Raw genomic sequence first — 18562 nt, forward strand, 5'->3', positions numbered from 1 at the left:
TTAGTCATAGGCTGTCTTAATATTAACAGGTAACCCATAATTTTGTAAAAAGTTTTCTAGTAAAATATAATAATATTTATTATTATTATTATACTGTTATATTTATTCTTAAATGCTATTTTATATTTTTAATAATCAAAATGTTTTTGTAATAGTAATTTCTTATTTTTATCAAGCAATAATAATAATAATAATCATAATCATTATTATAAGCCAAATTAATATATGAACACAAAAATGTCATATACACACTTTTCATTTGTAAAAATAAAAAAATAATAATAATCGCATTTTAAATCGCAATTGCAATTTTAATCAGAATAATCGCAATTAGATAATTTCCCCAAATCGTGCAGTCCTAATTAATACTATTACAATTAATTTGCCCAACAATAATTTCATAGCGTTTTGCGACCAAAATTTGAGAGTGTGCGACTGAATTTTACACCCAGTCGCACATGTACGACCAGTAAATTTCAATTGCCGCAATTTGAAGGGTAATGGAAACGCGGCTAGTATCACAGTCGGATGATGATTGAGAGTCAGAAGTTTGTGTGGAATCGAACCCACCATTTTCGGGAAGACTGAATTCAGCTGGTTGAGGTACTGTAAGGAGACTAACTCCATGAACTGCGAATGTTGCAGTCGCTACCCAAGAACTGCGGGGAACACAAAGTTTGCAGACAGTGCAGGCACTTCGCAATTTAAACACAATACGCTAGTTAAACACAATCTTAGCCTAAAGCATAGAGTATGCCGTAACATGTTAATAAATCAAAAAGCAACGCCACTGCCGGTTTCTTTTAGAAGACAAGTGGCTGTAAATCAGAGCGCAGATGAGGCAGAGATGATGTTGAAATTGAACACGGCCTACTTCGTTGCAAAGGAGGAGCTACCCTTCACCAAATTCAAAAGTCAGCTCGACCTTCAAAGGAAGAATGGCTTAAAGCTTAACGAAACATACAACAACGATACAGCATGTATCGTCATGCTGCCGAAAGAAAGCAGAAGCGCAATAGTTTTTTATTATATGAAGTGAATCGCCTTCTAAAATAGCAGACTGTTTGGATTTATATGAAATGGTAACACTTTACAATAAGATTTCATTTGTAACATTAACTAAGGTTAATAAATCCTTTGGAAGTATTGTTCATTGTTATTATGTTACCTGTTAACCTTGGTTAATGCACTATGAACTAACATGCATCACAGATAATAGAAAACCAATTCATCCTTCACTCAAAATGACTGTAATGAAGTCTCAGATTGTGAAGGCTCCACTGCCACAAACAGTACATACAGCGCATTCTCTTGTGTCTTGTCGCGCTTGGAAGCATTTACATGAATAAGAGCGTGAGCATATAATGTAACGCTAGGCAAAAATGGATATAAAAACGGACGCTGCGTTATTTGAGTTAAATATTTTTAATGCGTTAAGCTGAAAAAATTAATCGCCCGTGTTAACGTGTTAATTTGCCCAGCCCTAAGTATTTGAACACCCTACTATTTTGCAAGTTCTCCCACTTAGAAATCATGGAGGGATCTGAAATTGTCATCGTAGGTGCATGTCCACTGTGAGAGTAATCTAAAAAAAAAAATCCCAATGTATGATTTTTAACTATTTATTTGTATGATACAGCTGCAAATAAGTATTTGAACACCTGAGAAAATCAATGTTAATGTTTGGTACAGTAGCCTTTGTTTGCAATTACAGAGGTCAAACGTTTCCTGTAGTTTTTCACCAGGTTTGCACACACTGCAGGAGGGATTTTGGCCCACTGCTCCACACAGATCTTCTCTAGATCAGTCAGGTTTCTGGCCTGTCGCTGAGAAACACGGAGTTTGAGCTCCCTCCAAAGATTCTCTATTGGGTTTAGGTCTGGAGACTGGCTAGGCAACGCCAGAACCTTGATATGCTTCTTACAGAGCAACTCCTTGGTTATCCTGGCTGTGCGCTTCGGGTCATTGTCATGTTGGAAGACCCAGCCTCGACCCATCGTCAATGCTCTAACTGAGGGAAGGAGGTTGTTCCCCAAAATCTCGCAATACATGGCCCCGGTCATCCTCTCCTTAATACAGTGCAGTCACCCTGTACCATGTGCAGAAAAACACCCCCAAAGCACCCCTTGGAAACGGTGGTCCCAGCTCTTTTCAGGTCATTGACCAGCTCCTCCCGTGTAGTTCTGGGCTGATTTCTCACCTTTCTTAGGATCATTGAGACCCGACGAGGTGAGATCTTGCATGGAGCCCCAGTCCGAGGGAGATTGACAGTCATGTTTAGCTTCTTCCATTTTCTAATGATTGCAACGACAGTGGACTTTTTTCACCAAGCTGCTTGACAATTTCCCCGTAGCCCTTTCCAGCCTTGTGGAGGTGTACAATTTGTCTCTAGTGTCTTTGGACAGCTCTTTGGTCTTGGCCATGTTAGTAGTTGGATTCTTACTGATTGTATGGGGTGGACAGGTGTCTTTATGCAGCTAACAACCTCAAACAGGTGCATCTAATTTAGGATAATAAATGGAGTGGAGGTGGACATTTTAAAAGGCAGACTAACAGGTCTTTGAGGGTCAGAATTCTAGCTGATAGACAGGTGTTCAAATACTTATTTGCAGCTGTATCATACAAATAAATAGTTAAAAAAAATCATATATTGTGATTTCTGGATTTATTTATTTTTTAGATTATGTCTCTCACAGTGGACATGCATCTACGATGACAATTTCAGACCCCTCCATGATTTCTAAGTGGGAGAATATGCAAAATAGCAGGCTGTTCAAATACTTATTTTCCTCACTGTATATATATATATATTTATTTATTTATTTTTTTTTATTTTTTTATTTTTTTTGTGATCATGATCAGAGTCAGTCAGCGCTGTGCATGTGTTTTGTAACTTGCAACTTGTAAAATTAAGATGAGAAAAGTGTGAGCCGGGAAATAAGGTGAATGTTTGCCATGTTGCCGCCATGTTTGCACCGCAATTCAGAGAATCGGATATGTCAGATTTACAACACGTTAATTCATCCACTTCTCCCGAAACACATGTGGCCTGTGAAGTGGGAGAAGTATAGAGTAAGTTTTATAGCCACCTAATACCTACACAATGTGTATCTGGTATGAATAAAACACTGTCAATTTATATAGTTTGTATGATGCACCGAGCGTTCTAATCACACCGGTGTGATTGTACATTCTAGAGACCAGCCTGGACTGATCATACCGGTGTGACTGTACACATCAAAGGGTTAAATATGGAACAAATGGAAGCTAGGCATGATTGTCTGACGTCTGAGAACCAATAAGGTTTATTTTTGCATGTCATGCCACACGTTTGAACTTCCACAAGAACCAATGAGGTTTTCTCGAATGTCAAGTACAGTTAAGCTTCCGCTTATCAAATTTGAGTCCTCTATGCATGTTCACTGATCAATGTTTATATGTAAATAAAAGCCTAAATTAAATCAGATCATCATATAAAGTAATCCTGTCTTCAGAAGACTTGGACTAAACCACTCGATTCATATGGATTTATTTTACAATCTCTATGAACGTTTTTAAGCGTCAGAGTTTTGGGTGTATAGACTTTCAAGGGAAATCTTCATTTGATGAACAAAAGTCTTATGGGTTTGGAATGACATGGCAGTGAGTGAGTGATAAAAGAATGTTATTTGGATAAAAAAAAAAAATCTCTGTTAGTTCCCTGTTAGGCTGTTTGAGAAGAGCTCAGGTTCATCATATGAGGTTGCTCCTAAATTAACATCAGGCTAATAATGAAGGGCTAGAGCTCTTTAAGACAATATGTATGAGACAGATAATTAATTTCCTGCAATAAACGAACTCAAACACACGACTAGCAGCTACACTTTGCTCTGACAGTATTTGTTTAGAAAATCCTCAGGAGAAAGTCCTCAGTAATGTACAAACTTCACTGTACAAAAAAAAAAAAAACACAGCCGAAAGTCACAAAGTCCCCAAACAGCATGTTCTCCTCCCAGGATGACTCTCCTCTGCGTCTCGGTGTGTTACCATTTGCATCTAATTTGCTTCTAAGTGGCACTAAGCAATGAGTTTCTAATTAAGCTGGGGAATTTGTAAAATTCTGTCGAACAAACAGGCAGATTATAAGCGGCAGACACAACCAAGAGCGATGGACCTCTGGAGGCCTGCAAACTCAGGTTTCTTCTGCAGTACTGACACCACTGGATGTCAATGATTAAGAAACTATCAATGACACAAACCATATGAAACTGATGGATACATCAAAATGGTCTATGTTGTTGAAAGCTCCGGTCTGGCTGTCAGCTCACTGAAGGTCATGTTCAGCAGTGGAAAACTCATACGGTCAATGTGAACCAGGGTATCTGCAGGTTTCAGCAAGTAAAATTTAGGACTTTTAAAAGACCATTTTAAGACCATTACGAATTAAATGTAAGACCTATATCACTTAATCAAAAAAAAAAACGTACAAAGGAAATGCAGAATCACAAAAATACTTGCAAAGCAAATTAATTTATTCAAATTGAACAAAGTATTAATAAACTTGCACTTCTTCATAGCTCAATCCCACCAGGATTTCACTATATATTATTTTTTTGTGATTTATTTTAGATCAAAATGTTTTGTGGTGGTCATTTCCAGAAATTTGCATGTTTTGTTTTGGGGTTTTTTTATAATTAGGATGCCACATTTACCATATTATGATGTTAGGTGCACAAGTCACACATGACAATAAAAATTTTAAAAAAAGGCATGAATATTGTTCTTTAATAGCATGATCGCTTAGGGTGGGAAATATGACCAAAATCTTAAAAGTTAACCAAAGCAATAAGCAATTGCTTAATATAAGTAAAAAGTTCAAAGTAATCAAGTAAATGGTTTGCAATAAAATAAGAACGTATAAACAAATGACAATAGGACAAATACAACATAAAGAAACAGATACAAACAGTGCTTTAAGTTTAAGTAGGCTGTTTTTTGTTGTTTTTTTTGTTTTTGTTTAAAGGATTAGTTCACTTCAAAATAAACATTTCCTGATAATTTACTCACCCCAATGCCATCCACTATGTTCATGTCTTTCTTTCTTCAGTGGAAAATAAATTAAGTTTTTTGAGGAAAACATTTCAGGATTTTTCTCCACACAATGGACTTCAATGGCAACCAAAATGTTGAAGGTTCAAATCAATGCAGTTTCAAAGGGCTTCAGAGGCTCTGCACAATCCCATCTTATCTAGCAAAACCATCAGACATTTTCTAAAATGTTTTAAAATGAATGTACTTTTTAACCTAAATTGCTCATCTTGCACTGCTCTGCGACGTGCCAGGGATTATGTAATCACGCCGGAAAGGTCACACTTTTTTCTTGAAAATGATTGATGTTTCGCTAGATAAGACCCTATTCCTCAGCTGGGATCGTGGAGAGCCTCTGAAGCCCTTTGAAACTGCATTGATTTGGACCTTCAACATTTTGTTTGCCATTGAGGTCCATTGTGTGATAAAAAAAAATAATCCTGGAATGTTTTCCTCAAAAACATAATTTATTTTCGACTGAAGAAAGAAAGACACGAACATCTTGGATGAGATGGGGGTGAGTAAATTATCAGGAAATTTTGATTTTAAAGTGAACTAATCCATTAACATTAACACACAGACAGGAGCCGGAATAGGCTAAGCTATATTAAGGTTGCTTTCACTTTAAGACCTACAGTAATGCGCAGATCCAATACTGACACACGTCCCAAACTTTTTTACACATGACATAACTGCCAATAGGGATAATAATGTGTGTATTTGATCGTTCAAGGGCAATAAGCCTAGAAATAGAACACATTCGGTACACTCACGCAATAAGTGACAGGCTGCAAGCACAGAATCCGCAGCCAGTCTGAAATTGGTCTGTGTGTCAGTACCGATAAATACACATATAAATACAAAATTAAAAATACAAATATAAAATGCAATCTACAAATAGATTTAAAATCCGCAAACCAACTCTTCATGATTCACAAATAGAAATCAGTGACTTGTACTTGACAACCAGAATTTGAATGAATGCAAAGTGATTTGTCTGTGCATGAGGGTCATTATTTGTTTGTAGATTGTGTTGCATTTCTTTTCAGAATTTTGGCACAACTGTTTCGCTGCTTTTCCCCATTAAAAAATCTACAAATGCCCTACTCACAATTTGCAAACAAACACAGCCTAACTTGTATTTTCAAATCACTGTAAAAAGACATTCTTACACATTCTGTGCAAAGCTCAGCATGCAAGTGTTGAATCGGTGTTTGCGGATTACAGGGCATTCACAGATCCCTCTGCACACGTCTACAGATCTTTTTGGCACTATCTTTCCGCAGAGTTGTGTGACTACGATCCACACGTGTAGTCAGCCAATCAGGGGTATTGCTCCAATCTGATGTCACGCCCCCTCAATAAGCCCTTTTCAAAAAAGCTGCCATTTACCGTTGCCGGTGCCACAGCGCTGGGGAGGGGCGTACCGACCGACGCTCACAAGATGGGTTGTCAGGTAAGTGGTCGATCGACTGAGTTGCTGCTTGACATTTAAAGAATAACTTTATCGCACCCCAGTACGTTAACATTATGCACTATCGTTGAAACTTCCCAGAATCGGAGAATCCGGACCGGAGGTGGCCCAATCTGTTTCCAGACCTGCCAAACTGCTGTGTGTGTGTTTTGTTTGTTTGTTTCTCTGTGCTGGAGTTATTTTAAGAACTTGATGGCTTTATCCAGTTTGTTATTAAATTTGTTATGAATTTTAAACTTGTGTCTTTATATCCACACACAAAATAGCTATTTTCAGTCGTCAAGCATATTGGTTTTAATTGTATTACCATCAATTCGCATGGATAGTGACATTGCTGTCTTACTGTATGTCGATTCAGCATCTTAAACCTCTCTGGTGCAGGCCCGGCTCCAGCTTTGAGATGCAGGGTGGGCCAAGTGAAATTCCCAGTGGACCCAGACTTTTAACATTATTTTTTCCCAGTAACAAAATTATATATTTCCTATAATATTTCCTCCAGTGGAGAGTGCCCTTCTGAAGATTCTGTTAATTTCTGAAGCTCATTCCGCTCAGCACCACGCGCTCGACCCAGAATGCCCTTTGTGACATGCTGGATATAATATAGGCCTATCTGAAATAAATAGTAGTAGTTGTTCATTTAAGTCGTTGTTCACGCGGCTAAATTTAAAAAAGATTCCGTTCATTTCTAAAGCTCGTTCCGCTCAGCACCCCGCCCTCAACCCAAAACTCCCTTTGTGACATGCTGGATCAAATATAGGTCTATATGAAATAAATAATTAGGGCTGCCCCTGACTAAAGTTTTTTTTTTTCTTTTTTCTAGTAGTTGTTCATTTAAGCCGTTGTTCACGCGGCGCCGCCGCCGCCTCCATGTCATTGTCTGTTATAGGCTATTTGCTTATTATTTATTAAATCCGGGCAATTTGGTTGATAAAACATTCATTAAAATTAAGATACAAGTGTTATTGAACTTACTGAAGACCCCCATGTCTTCTGACATATTATGCATCTTATGTGTCCTGTTCACTTTTCAAGGTAAATTAAATAAACAAAAATAACATTATAAAATTTAAACTGAAACCAAATACATGTTTTATTATACTGTATATACAGTGAGGAAAATAAGTATTTGAACACCCTGCTATTTTGCAAGTTCTCCTACTTAGAAATCATGGAGGGGTCTGAAATTGTCATCGTAGGTGCATGTCCAATTCGAGAGACATAATCTAAATTTAAAAAATCCAGAAATCACAATGTATGATTTTTTAACTATTTATATGTATGATACAGCTGCAAATAAGTATTTGAACACCTGTATATCAGCTAGAATTCTGACCCTCAAAGACCTGTTAGTCTGCCTTTAAAATGTCCACCTCCACTCCATGTATTATCCTAAATTAGATGCACCTGTTTGAGGTCGTTAGCTGCATAAAGACACCTGTCCACCCCATACAATCAGTAAGAATCCAACTACTAACATGGCCAAGACCAAAGAGCTGTCCAAAGACACTAGAGACAAAATTGTACACCTCCACAAGGCTGGAAAGGGCTACGGGGAAATTGTCAAGCAGCTTGGTGAAAAAAGGTCCACCGTTGGAGCAATCATTAGAAAATGGAAGAAGCTAAACATGACTGTCAATCTCCCTCGGACTGGGGCTCCATGCAAGATCTCACCTCGTGGGGTCTCAATGATCCTAAGAAAAGTGAGAAATCAGCCCATAACTATACGGGAGGAGCTGGTCAATGCCCTGAAAAGAGCTGGGACCACCGTTTCCATGGTTACTGTTGGTAATACACTAAGACATGCATGGCACGGAAGGTTCCCCTGCTTAAACCAGCACATGTCCAGGCCCGTCTTAAGTTTGCCAATGACCATTTGGATGATCCAGAGGAGTCATGGGAGAAAGTCATGTGGTCAGATGAGACCAAAATAGAACTTTTTGGTCATAATTCCTCTAAACGTGTTTGGAGGAAGAAGAATGATGAGTACCATCCCAAGAACACCATCCCTACTGTGAAGCATGGGGGTGGTAGCATCATGCTTTGGGGGTGTTTTTCTGCATATGGGACAGGACAACTGCACTGTATTAAGGAGAGGATGACCGGGGCCATGTATTGCGAGATTTTGGGGAACAACCTCCTTCACTCAGTTAGAGCATTGAAGATGGGTCGAGGCTGGGTCTTCCAACATGACAATGACCCGAAGCACACAGCCAGGATAACCAAGGAGTGGCTCTGTAAGAAGCATATCAAGGTTCTGGCGTTGCCTAGCCAGTCGGAGCTCAAACTCCGTGTTTCTCAGCGACAGGCCAGAAACCTGACTGATGTAGAGAATATCTGTATGGAGGAGTGGGCCAAAATCCCTCCTGCAGTGTGTGAAAACCTGGTGAAAAACTACAGGAAACGTTTGACCTCTGTAATTGCAAACAAAGGCTACTGTACCAAATATTAACATTGATTTTCTCAGGTGTTCAAATACTTATTTGCAGCTGTATCATACAAATAAATAGTTAAAAAAATCATACATTGTGATTTCTGGATTTTTTTTTTTTTAATTATGTCTCTCACAGTGGACATCCACCTATGATGACAATTTCAGACACCTCCATGATTTCTAAGTGGGAGAACTTGCAAAATAGCAGGGTGTTCAAATACTTATTTTCCTCACTGTATATGTACACTCACCTAAAGGATTATTAGGAACACCATACTTATACGGTGTTTTGCAAAACAAATCTGGTGACTGTGGGGGCCATTTCAGTGAACTCATTGTCATGTTCAAGAAACCAATTTGAAATGATTCGAGCTTTGTGACATGGTGCATTATCCTGCTGGAAGTAGCCATCAGACATTGGGTACATGGTGGTCATAAAGGGATGGACATGGTCAGAAACAATGCTCAGGTAGGCCGTGGCATTTAAACAATGCCCAATTGGCACTAAGGGGCCTAAAATGTGCCAAGAAAACATCCCCCACACCATTTCACCACCACCACCAGCCTGCACAGTGGTAACAAGGCATGATGGATCCATGTTCTCATTCTGTTTACGGCAAATTCTGACTCTACTACCATCTGAATGTCTCAAAAGAAATCGAGACTCATCAGACCAGGCAACATTTTCCCAGTCTTCACCTGTCCAATTTTGGTGAGCTCGTGCAAATTGTAGCCTCTTTTTCCTATTTGTAGTGGAGATGAGTGGTACCCGGTGGGGTCTTCTGCTGTTGTAGCCCATCCGCCTCAAGGTTGTGCGTGTTGTGGCTTCACAAATGCTTTGCTGCATACCTCGGTTGTAAAGAGTGGTTATTTCAGTCAAAGTTGCTTTCCTCTAGCATCAACAAGGCATTTTCACCCACAGGACTGCCGCATACTGGATGTTTTTCACTTTTCACACCATTCTTTGTAAACCCTAGAAATGGTTGTGCGTGAAAATCCCAGTAACTGAGCAGATTGTGAAATACTCAGACCGGCCCGTCTGGCACCAACAACCATGCCACGCTCAAAATTGCTTAAATCACCTTTCTTTCCCATTCTGACATTCAGTTTGGAGTTCAGGAGATTGTCTTGACCAGGACCACACCCCTAAATACATTGAAGCAACTGCCATGTGATTGGTTGATTAGATAATTGCATTAATGAGAAATTGAACGGGTGTTCCTCATAATCATTTAGGTGAGTGTATATGTATATGTGTGTATGTATATATATATATATATATATATATATAACTCCATTTAAATTATATTACTCCATTAATCCCCAAAAAAAAAATTTAATGGGGAAAAGCAGCGAAACAGTTGTGCCAAAATTCTGAAAACAAATGCAACACAATCTACAAACAAATAACGACCCTCATGCGCAGACAAATCACTTTGCATTCATTCAAATTCTGGTTGTCAAGTACAAGTCACTGATTTCAATTTGTGAATCATAAAGAGTTGGTTTACGGATTTTAAATCTATTTATAGATTGCATTTTATATTTGTATGTCATGAAGAGTCTATTTGTGGATTTTTGTATCTATTTGTAGATCTTGTTTTACATTTGCGGATCATGAGGAGTTTGTTTGCAGATTTGGAATCAATTGACAGATTGTTTTTTACATTTTCAGATTATGAGGAGTTTGTTTGCAGATTTTTTATTTATTTGTAGATCTTGTTTTGTGTTTACAAATTGTAACATGCATTTTTCACTCATAATCTCTTCATTTTCAATTATTATGGCCTTATTTTGTCACAACAGCGAAACAATAGTGTCAGAATTCTGAAAACAAATGTGACAATCTACAAAAAGAACATGATCTTCACCTGCAAACAAGTCACTTTACATTCATTCAAATTCTGGTTTTCAAGTACAAGTCACTGATTTGTATTTGTGAATCAGGACGTGTTTATTTGTGGATTTTTTTATCTTTTTGCAGATCATGCTTTATATTTGTTGATCACAAAGGGTTTGTTTGAGTACTTTTTATCGAATTTGTAGATCTTGTTTCTACATTTGCGGATCATGAGGACTTTGTTTGCGGATTTGTAGATTGTGTTTTGTGTTTACAAGTTGTAATATCTATTTGACTTTTAGTCTGTCCATTTCCAATGGTTTTGGCATCAATTTACCCCCATAAAAGAACTACAACACCCCGGAATAAACACACACACACACTCTAAAGCGCTGTGGGAGCATTTCAATGAGCAATAGAGGTAGCGTTATATGGACGTAGGAAAATTAAGACCTGTATAATATAATTTTTTTACTTTTTAAGGCCTAAAATTTTGATTTTGAAATTTAAGACATTTAAGACTTTTTAAGCATTTAACCGCGGGTACCCTGTGAACACACTGCCAAACATCACACGCAAGATCAAGATCACTGCATCCTGAAAACCCCTAAGCAATGTTGTTATGACAGTGTACCATCTGGATGCCTTTGACACACTATTTGTGGCAGAATTACAGTAGAACTATGCATCTTTGCATGTTTTGGTGTCAATATGACCTATAACCCCTTGGAATATGCAAGTAGAGTTGTGACTACATCAAATTCACTCGGACAATCGCACTCGGGCATGGTACAAGGCAACTGTACTAGTGTGAGTACACCCTAAATGAAAGAAACATGGACAGCTTAAACAATGCATCTATAATCCAGCAGTAAGTGTTAATGGCTTCATACTGTCATTACACCGAACATCAAAAGGAATTCATTATATACAGTTTTTTACAAATGAAAGTGTTTTTTGGAGTTTTAGCTCACTTATAGGTACAAATTAGTCCCAAAAATATACGGTTAATTAGGTACAAACACACACACACACACACACACACACACACACAGATAGAGAAGACCATCAGGGTTTGGCTGATTTAGGGAAGTCATGATTACACTACGTCAATGTGATCATTCAGCTGGAAACAGAATCCTCTGATGACTGAATTGCTCATGAACGCTTGTACGGCACAAAGCTTACCCTGTATTGATGGAAATGATTTCAATCAGTGGGTTCTTCCTGATCTTGGGCAAATCCAGCCGTGCTCCTCCCAGACGTTTCCCTTTCTCCTTCTTCTGACCCAGCAGACGCACAGAGTGACCTTGAACACAAACACAGCGTCACACACAAGGAATGGCACAGAACCAATATGCTGCAAGCCATGAATACAGATTGATGCCAAAGAGAATAAAGGATTGTGTTCCGTTCCAACATAATCACATATTAACTTTAGGCCACAGGAGGCAGGCCACGAGCTGTCCTTTCCCCAGAATGCCTATAGCTGTTCAAGTCATGAGAGCGTGTGTCTGTTGCATGCCAACTGAGCCGAGGGCATAAGGACATAGATAGAGAAAGGAGTGGACCAAGCAGATAATGAGACGTGGCCATGAATGATCCTGATTAATTATAGTTTAGAGTAAAAGAACAATGAAAAACCCTGAGCTGAAACCTCCAGATGTTCACACACACATTTAAAAACAAACACTTTTTGGCATACCATAAAAATAATCTGTAGCCCACCTGAATTATATACAGGTGCTGGTCATATAATTAGAATATCCTCAAAAAGTTTATTTATTTCACTAATTCCATTCAAAAAGTGAAACTTGTACATTATATTCATTCATTACACACAGACTGATATATTTCAAATGTTTATTAATTTTAATTTTGATGATTATAACTGACAACTAAGGAAAATCCAAAATTCAGTATCTCAGAAAATTAGAATATTGTGAAAAGGTTAAATATTGAAGACACCTGGTGCCACACTCTAATCAGCTAATTAACTCAAAACACCTGCAAAGGCCTTTAAATGTTCTCTCAGTCTAGTTCTGTAGGCTACACAATCATGGGGAAGACTGCTGACTTGACAGTTGTCCAAAAGACGACAATTGACACCTTGCACAAGGAGGGCAAGACACAAAAGGTCATTGCAAAAAAGGCTGGCTGTTCAGAGAGCTCTGTGTCCAAACACATTAATAGAGAGGCGAAGGGAAGTAAAAGATGTGGTAGAAAAAAAGTGTACAAGCAATAGGGATAACCGCACCCTGGAGAGGATTGTGAAACAAAACCCATTCAAAAATGTGGGGGAGATTCACAAAGAGTAGACTGCAGCTGGAGTCAGTGCTTCAAGAACCACTACGCACAGACGTATGCAAGACATGGGTTTCAGCTGTCACATTCCTTGTATCAAGCCACTCTTGAACAACAGACAGCGTCAGAAGCGTCTCGCCTGGGCTAAAGACAAAAAGGAAAAAAAGTGGTCCAAAGTTATGTTCTATGATGAAAGTAAATTTTGCATTTCCTTTGGAAATCAGGGTCCCAGAGTCTGGAGGAAGAGAGGAGAGGCACACAATCCACATTGCTTGAGATCCAGTGTAGAGTTTCCACAGTCAGTGATGGTTTGGGGTGCCATGTCATCTGCTGGTGTTGGTCCACTGTGTTTTCTGAGGCCCAAGGTCAACGCAGCCGTATACCAGGAAGTTTTAGAGCACTTCATGCTTCCTACTGCTGACCAACTTTATGGAGATGCAGATTTCATTTTCCAACAGGACTTGGCACCTGCACTCAGTGCCAAAGCAACCAGTACCTGGTTTAAGGACCAATTGGCCAGCAAACTCGCCTGACCTTAACTCAATAGAAAATCTATGGGGTATTGTGAAGAGGAAGATGTGATATGCCAGACCCAACAATGCAGAAGAGCTGAAGGCCACTATCAGAGCAACCTGGGCTCTCATAACACCTGAGCAGTGCCACAGACTGATCAACTCCATGCCACGCCGCATTGCTGCAGTAATTCAGACAAAAGGAGCCCCAATTAAGTATTGAGTGCTGTACATGCTCATACTTTTCATGTTCATACTTTTCAGTTGGCCAAGATTTCTAAAAATCCTTTCTTTGTATTGGTCTTAAGTAATATTGTAATACTGTCGTGTTTCCTTCTGGAGCATCAGTGAATGTTTGTTTTTGAATCCCTCAATTTTCCTCAGTGTGACAAGATGTATCTCAAAATCATACAGCCACTGCTGGAAAGGGTTCAAATATGCAAAAGATGCTGGAAAACTGAATAATTTTTGGGACCTGAAGGATTTTTCTGAAGAACATTGGGCAGTTTAACTGCTTACGACAAACAAGTGACTCAAGAACAACCATCACATCACAAAAAAAAAACAAAAAAAAAACAGCTCGGGATCATCCAGATATTATTAAGGGTTAAAATTTTTTTTTATAAATTCAGCTATTTATTTGTCTTGTGCACTATATGTAAATATCTTTTATGTAAAATATCTTATTTAGGACCGTACTAAAAAAAAAAAAATAACCCTCTTATTTTGTTAAAATTATTCAAATTTTTTCACAGATTCTGCAAGGGGTTCACAAACTTTCAAGCAGCACTGTATATAATTACAACAACCAATATTCAAACTTCATTTGAGTGCTGTCAATGGCACAGGGGCTATAAAGGGGTGAAAGGGCTACTGTTGTAGTCTGCAGAAATAGTCATAAAGTCAAAACTCTATTGGCATGATCAGGCATTTATATTATTTATAAAATATACACTTTAACACACATAACTATACACAATGAATATAAAAAAGTAACCAATATTAATAATATAAAAATAAACGTCCAGTGAATTGATTTAAAAGACTGTTGGATGTGATAGCCTAAATAAAGCTGTTTTATAAGGCATATTCTTTTAATATTTATTGATAAACTTAAATTGAATGCTGTCTAGTAGGGGTGTGACGAGACACTTAGCTCAGGAGACAAGACGAGACACAAGCTTGGGTTCACGAGAATGAGACAAGACGAGATTTTTGTAAAGTATTAAGAAATCCTCAATGACAAAATTTACTGGAAAAATAGTCTGCAGGTGCATTTTGAAATGATTTAATTATCTTGTAATGAAATGTCATTTCAGTTCTACTTTCTGAGTATGAATTATCATATGCATTGAAAGACAACTGTATACAATCACTGTAAAAGGTTTTGCCACAAACTGAACTAACTGGCTTCCCCAGTATGATTTCACACGAGTCTCCTCAGACCTTACTGAACATGAATTATGAGCTTCCAGAACTTCTGATTTAGGCTGTGTACTCCTAATTGAACTACTTTCCACAAATTGAATATAGAAATAAAAACAGTATAAATAGCACTGTGTTCTTAGTCTTAGTGAGTGCAAACAATAAGTGCAACCATAACCAAAGTACTCAATATTCAAAGTGCAAACAGAGGTGGTTACAACTACACAGCCCAGCCTAAGATAGGTTTGATATTGGAAGACAGGCTATTGTATGTAGTCTAATTTGACTGCCTCACACTTGTTTTACTTTCACTTTTAAATTTGCGATCGCATGTACTCAGTGTATAGGAGGTGCTGAGCGCACATTCTACAAGTTAAGACATTTTTTGCTTAGGCTCTGTGGTGCAACAAATCCTCTGTCTAGGCTAGTCAGTCATCTCGCCTTACTCTCCACACTTAATCAGTGAACTGTGATTCCTGCAGCACTGTGTGCGTCTGTGCAACTCTCCAGGTTGTTAACGCATTTATTTGTGTCCATGAGAAATAGATATCATTCCCTCAACATAGGATCTCGAGGCCACAACATAAGGATGTCATTACCTCGACAAAATGATATTGTGGAAACGACTTATCATCACGTTCCCACAAATTAATATCTTGTGGCCACGACATATCACATTCCCACAAGTTAATATGTTGTGTTCACAACACAACTAAGTAAACCGAACATGTCCCCTTCCTGGTCACCGTACAATAAGGTAACTTTACACAGTTATTGAACTGAACTGAATCAACACTGAACTGACTTCAGTTGAACAATGACACTATTGTTTTTTTTTAGAGCTGATTTACAGCCAAATTCTGTTTGCATCATTGATCATTACTTCTTTGTTTATTACTGCAAAGCTGCTTTGAAGCAATCTATATTGTTAAAGTGCTATTTAAATAAAGGTGACTTGATTTGAAATGGAAGTGCATACGTGAATGACCTGAAGACCACAGTAATAACTTGACAAACTGACAAATTTCATCACTTAAAGCACACTAGATACTCCATTTAAGTTTGATGTTAACATGTTTATCCTCTAAGAAGCATAATGCATTATATTATTTACTCTATATTTACATGTGCTATTTTAAATTAAATAACTATTGTGCATAAATATATATTCATTAAATGCTGAAATTGAACATTAATCTTGCTGTGCAAGACAATTATTTTAACCATGTTCATGTGTTGATTATAATGTTGAAATGTCTCTAAATATTTCAGTCATTGTGCAGCGGCAGGATAGCATTTGTACATTTGAATTTGTTATTCAAGCATCATTTCATGAAGAACAATCCATTTAAAGGGGTGGTTGATTATGATTTCACTTTTTAAACTTTAGTTAGTGTGTAATGTTGCTGTTTGAGCATAAACAACATCTGCAAAGTTAGGATGCAAAGTTCAAAGCAAAAGGAAATATTTTCTTTTAAATAAATTGCTTTTTAAGGACTACAACAAACAGCTGGTAGGGACTACACAAGGTTCCTCTAGTGTTAGTGACATTACCAACTCTGAAATTTACATAAATCCTGCCCCCGGGAACAGGGGCGCCGCTAGCAATTGTGGGCCCTATGAAAGAATATGAGGTTGGGCTCCGGACCCCTACCGTACCAAACATACAAGCCAACCTATAGCGATCCAAAATCGTTGTCAGCTATTTAATTATATGTATATTTATGTTAAATAGCACAATACATGCTTCTCATCTCCCTCACCTTCTCCTTCCTGACCTGCATATTTCCCTTCCCAAAGCTGAGCATTGGTTGATACAGTTTGCAAACTGATTGTTTCTGTCGCTCGTTAAACACAGCTGTTTAGTTTAGCTACACATCTCATCTTGCACTTCATGACTGTTAACTGAAGCGTTGTGCTGGAATTACTACTCAGCAGCTGTGAACATAAAGGCCGCCGAACTTTGTATATGTACGGTTGACTGTATTTTATTTTGATAATGAACAGGCTGCGATGTCAAATTGGCAGTGCTAGAACTGACATATACGTGCGTGCTAGGCACCGGCGCAATCACGTGGATTTTTCCCTCAGCAGTGGAAACAACTTAATACTCTGTTGTTTAAAGTCATTTTATTTGTGTACATTAAAAATTACTACAAAATGTCATGCCTTTGAAAATTAAAGAAAACAACAGGATGCGCTTTTCTGTCTCCATCTCCTTGAACATCTTGCTGGCTCACGTGCACAATAATGAACCAAAACACTGCGAATACTTGACACACAGACTGACATGAGAAATATATCTACCAATAGAAATCTTTAAGTGGCTAACTCTTTTTTTTTATTATTATTTGACGTTGAATGCATTATATAAGTCACATTTACAAAAGCCAAAAATTACATTATTTTTATTTTCAGTGGTGAAAAATGTAACCTAATAGACTCAGGTCTATCAGACTATCTATTCTTTTCGAAGAACTGGGTAATTGTCTGGCTGTGTTCTCTCTCTCTTTGCCCTCTGTAGCCTGTTTTGATGACCAGACGTTTACTTCTTTGTCGCTTATTTTTTTTTTTTTTTTTTTTTACTCTGGTAGATTATACATTTAGAATTTATATTACATTTCTACTAATAAATGCAATCTCTGGGGGCCCCAAAAGTGAGTGGGCCCTTAGAATTGTCCAAACCCCCACTGCTGCAAACACATATGACAGATGCCGTCACATAGACAGAAAGACAGGGTGGGAGTGAGTGTGTGTGGGAGTTTGTGCGTGCGTGTGCGTGCGTGCGTGCGTGCGTGCGTGCGTGCGTGCGTGCGTGTTACCTTTGACAGCCTCGTCCACAACCTCTACCACTCTATCAATCTGCTGAACCTACAGAAAGAAACAGACATTATGAGAACATCAGACTGTCATCTGCACATATTCAATGTAATCACATTAAATTAGCCCTGCCTCACACACTCTGAAGGAGAACAGGTGAGGGGGGTCAAAGAGTAAGTTCTGGTCCTCAAATTCAATTAAACTTAGAGACACAGATATGAGCTGTGTGTCATCTAAAAGTTTCTGATCTAGTCACTGTCTTCCACCAGAGCTGCTTATGGTGTGTGTTCAACTTAAACACTTTCACTCAGGTAATAAAAGCTACTGTCGGTTCATTAAAGGTGCTGTATGCAACTTGTTAGTTTTTGACTGTACTAAAGCATAAAATACCATCATATATTTGCAGATATTTAGGAAACATGCTGAGTTCACATACTCATTTCTCCAAAAAACAACGCTACAGCCAGTTATTTCACTTTGAAATGTGCGTTCCATGTCGGAATGTCTGTTTTTGTTTTGGTCTATGCAATAAGTCTCATTGCCAATCTACCCAATAGTATTTCGACACCACAGGTTTCCAGTTGGTGCCAGTTGCCATGGAAGCCAGTAAACAAACTGGGTCAGAGATTGACGATTCTACTCTACCTAAAAAGCCTCGACATCCATCTAAAAATCTCTATGAACGGAAG

At 38.2% G+C, this 18562-nt stretch overlaps 1 protein-coding gene across 2 annotated transcripts in view; it reads right to left on the reverse strand.

Moving 5' to 3' along the window:
- The window catches only part of cdkal1 (CDK5 regulatory subunit associated protein 1-like 1), a 491565-nt gene that overhangs the window by 298447 nt on the left and 174556 nt on the right, over positions 1–18562 (reverse strand). For both annotated transcript variants that reach the window (XM_079836708.1, XM_079836709.1), the window contains exons 6-7: positions 17876–17924; positions 12001–12121 (exon numbers count right to left, since the gene is read on the reverse strand). In XM_079836708.1, coding sequence (XP_079692834.1) covers positions 12001–12121; positions 17876–17924 — 170 coding nt within the window. The remainder of the gene's footprint in view (positions 1–12000; positions 12122–17875; positions 17925–18562) is intronic.

This window comes from Gobio gobio (genome assembly GCF_949357685.1).
Source record: "Gobio gobio genome assembly, chromosome: 15".
Lineage (NCBI taxonomy): Eukaryota > Metazoa > Chordata > Actinopteri > Cypriniformes > Gobionidae > Gobio > Gobio gobio.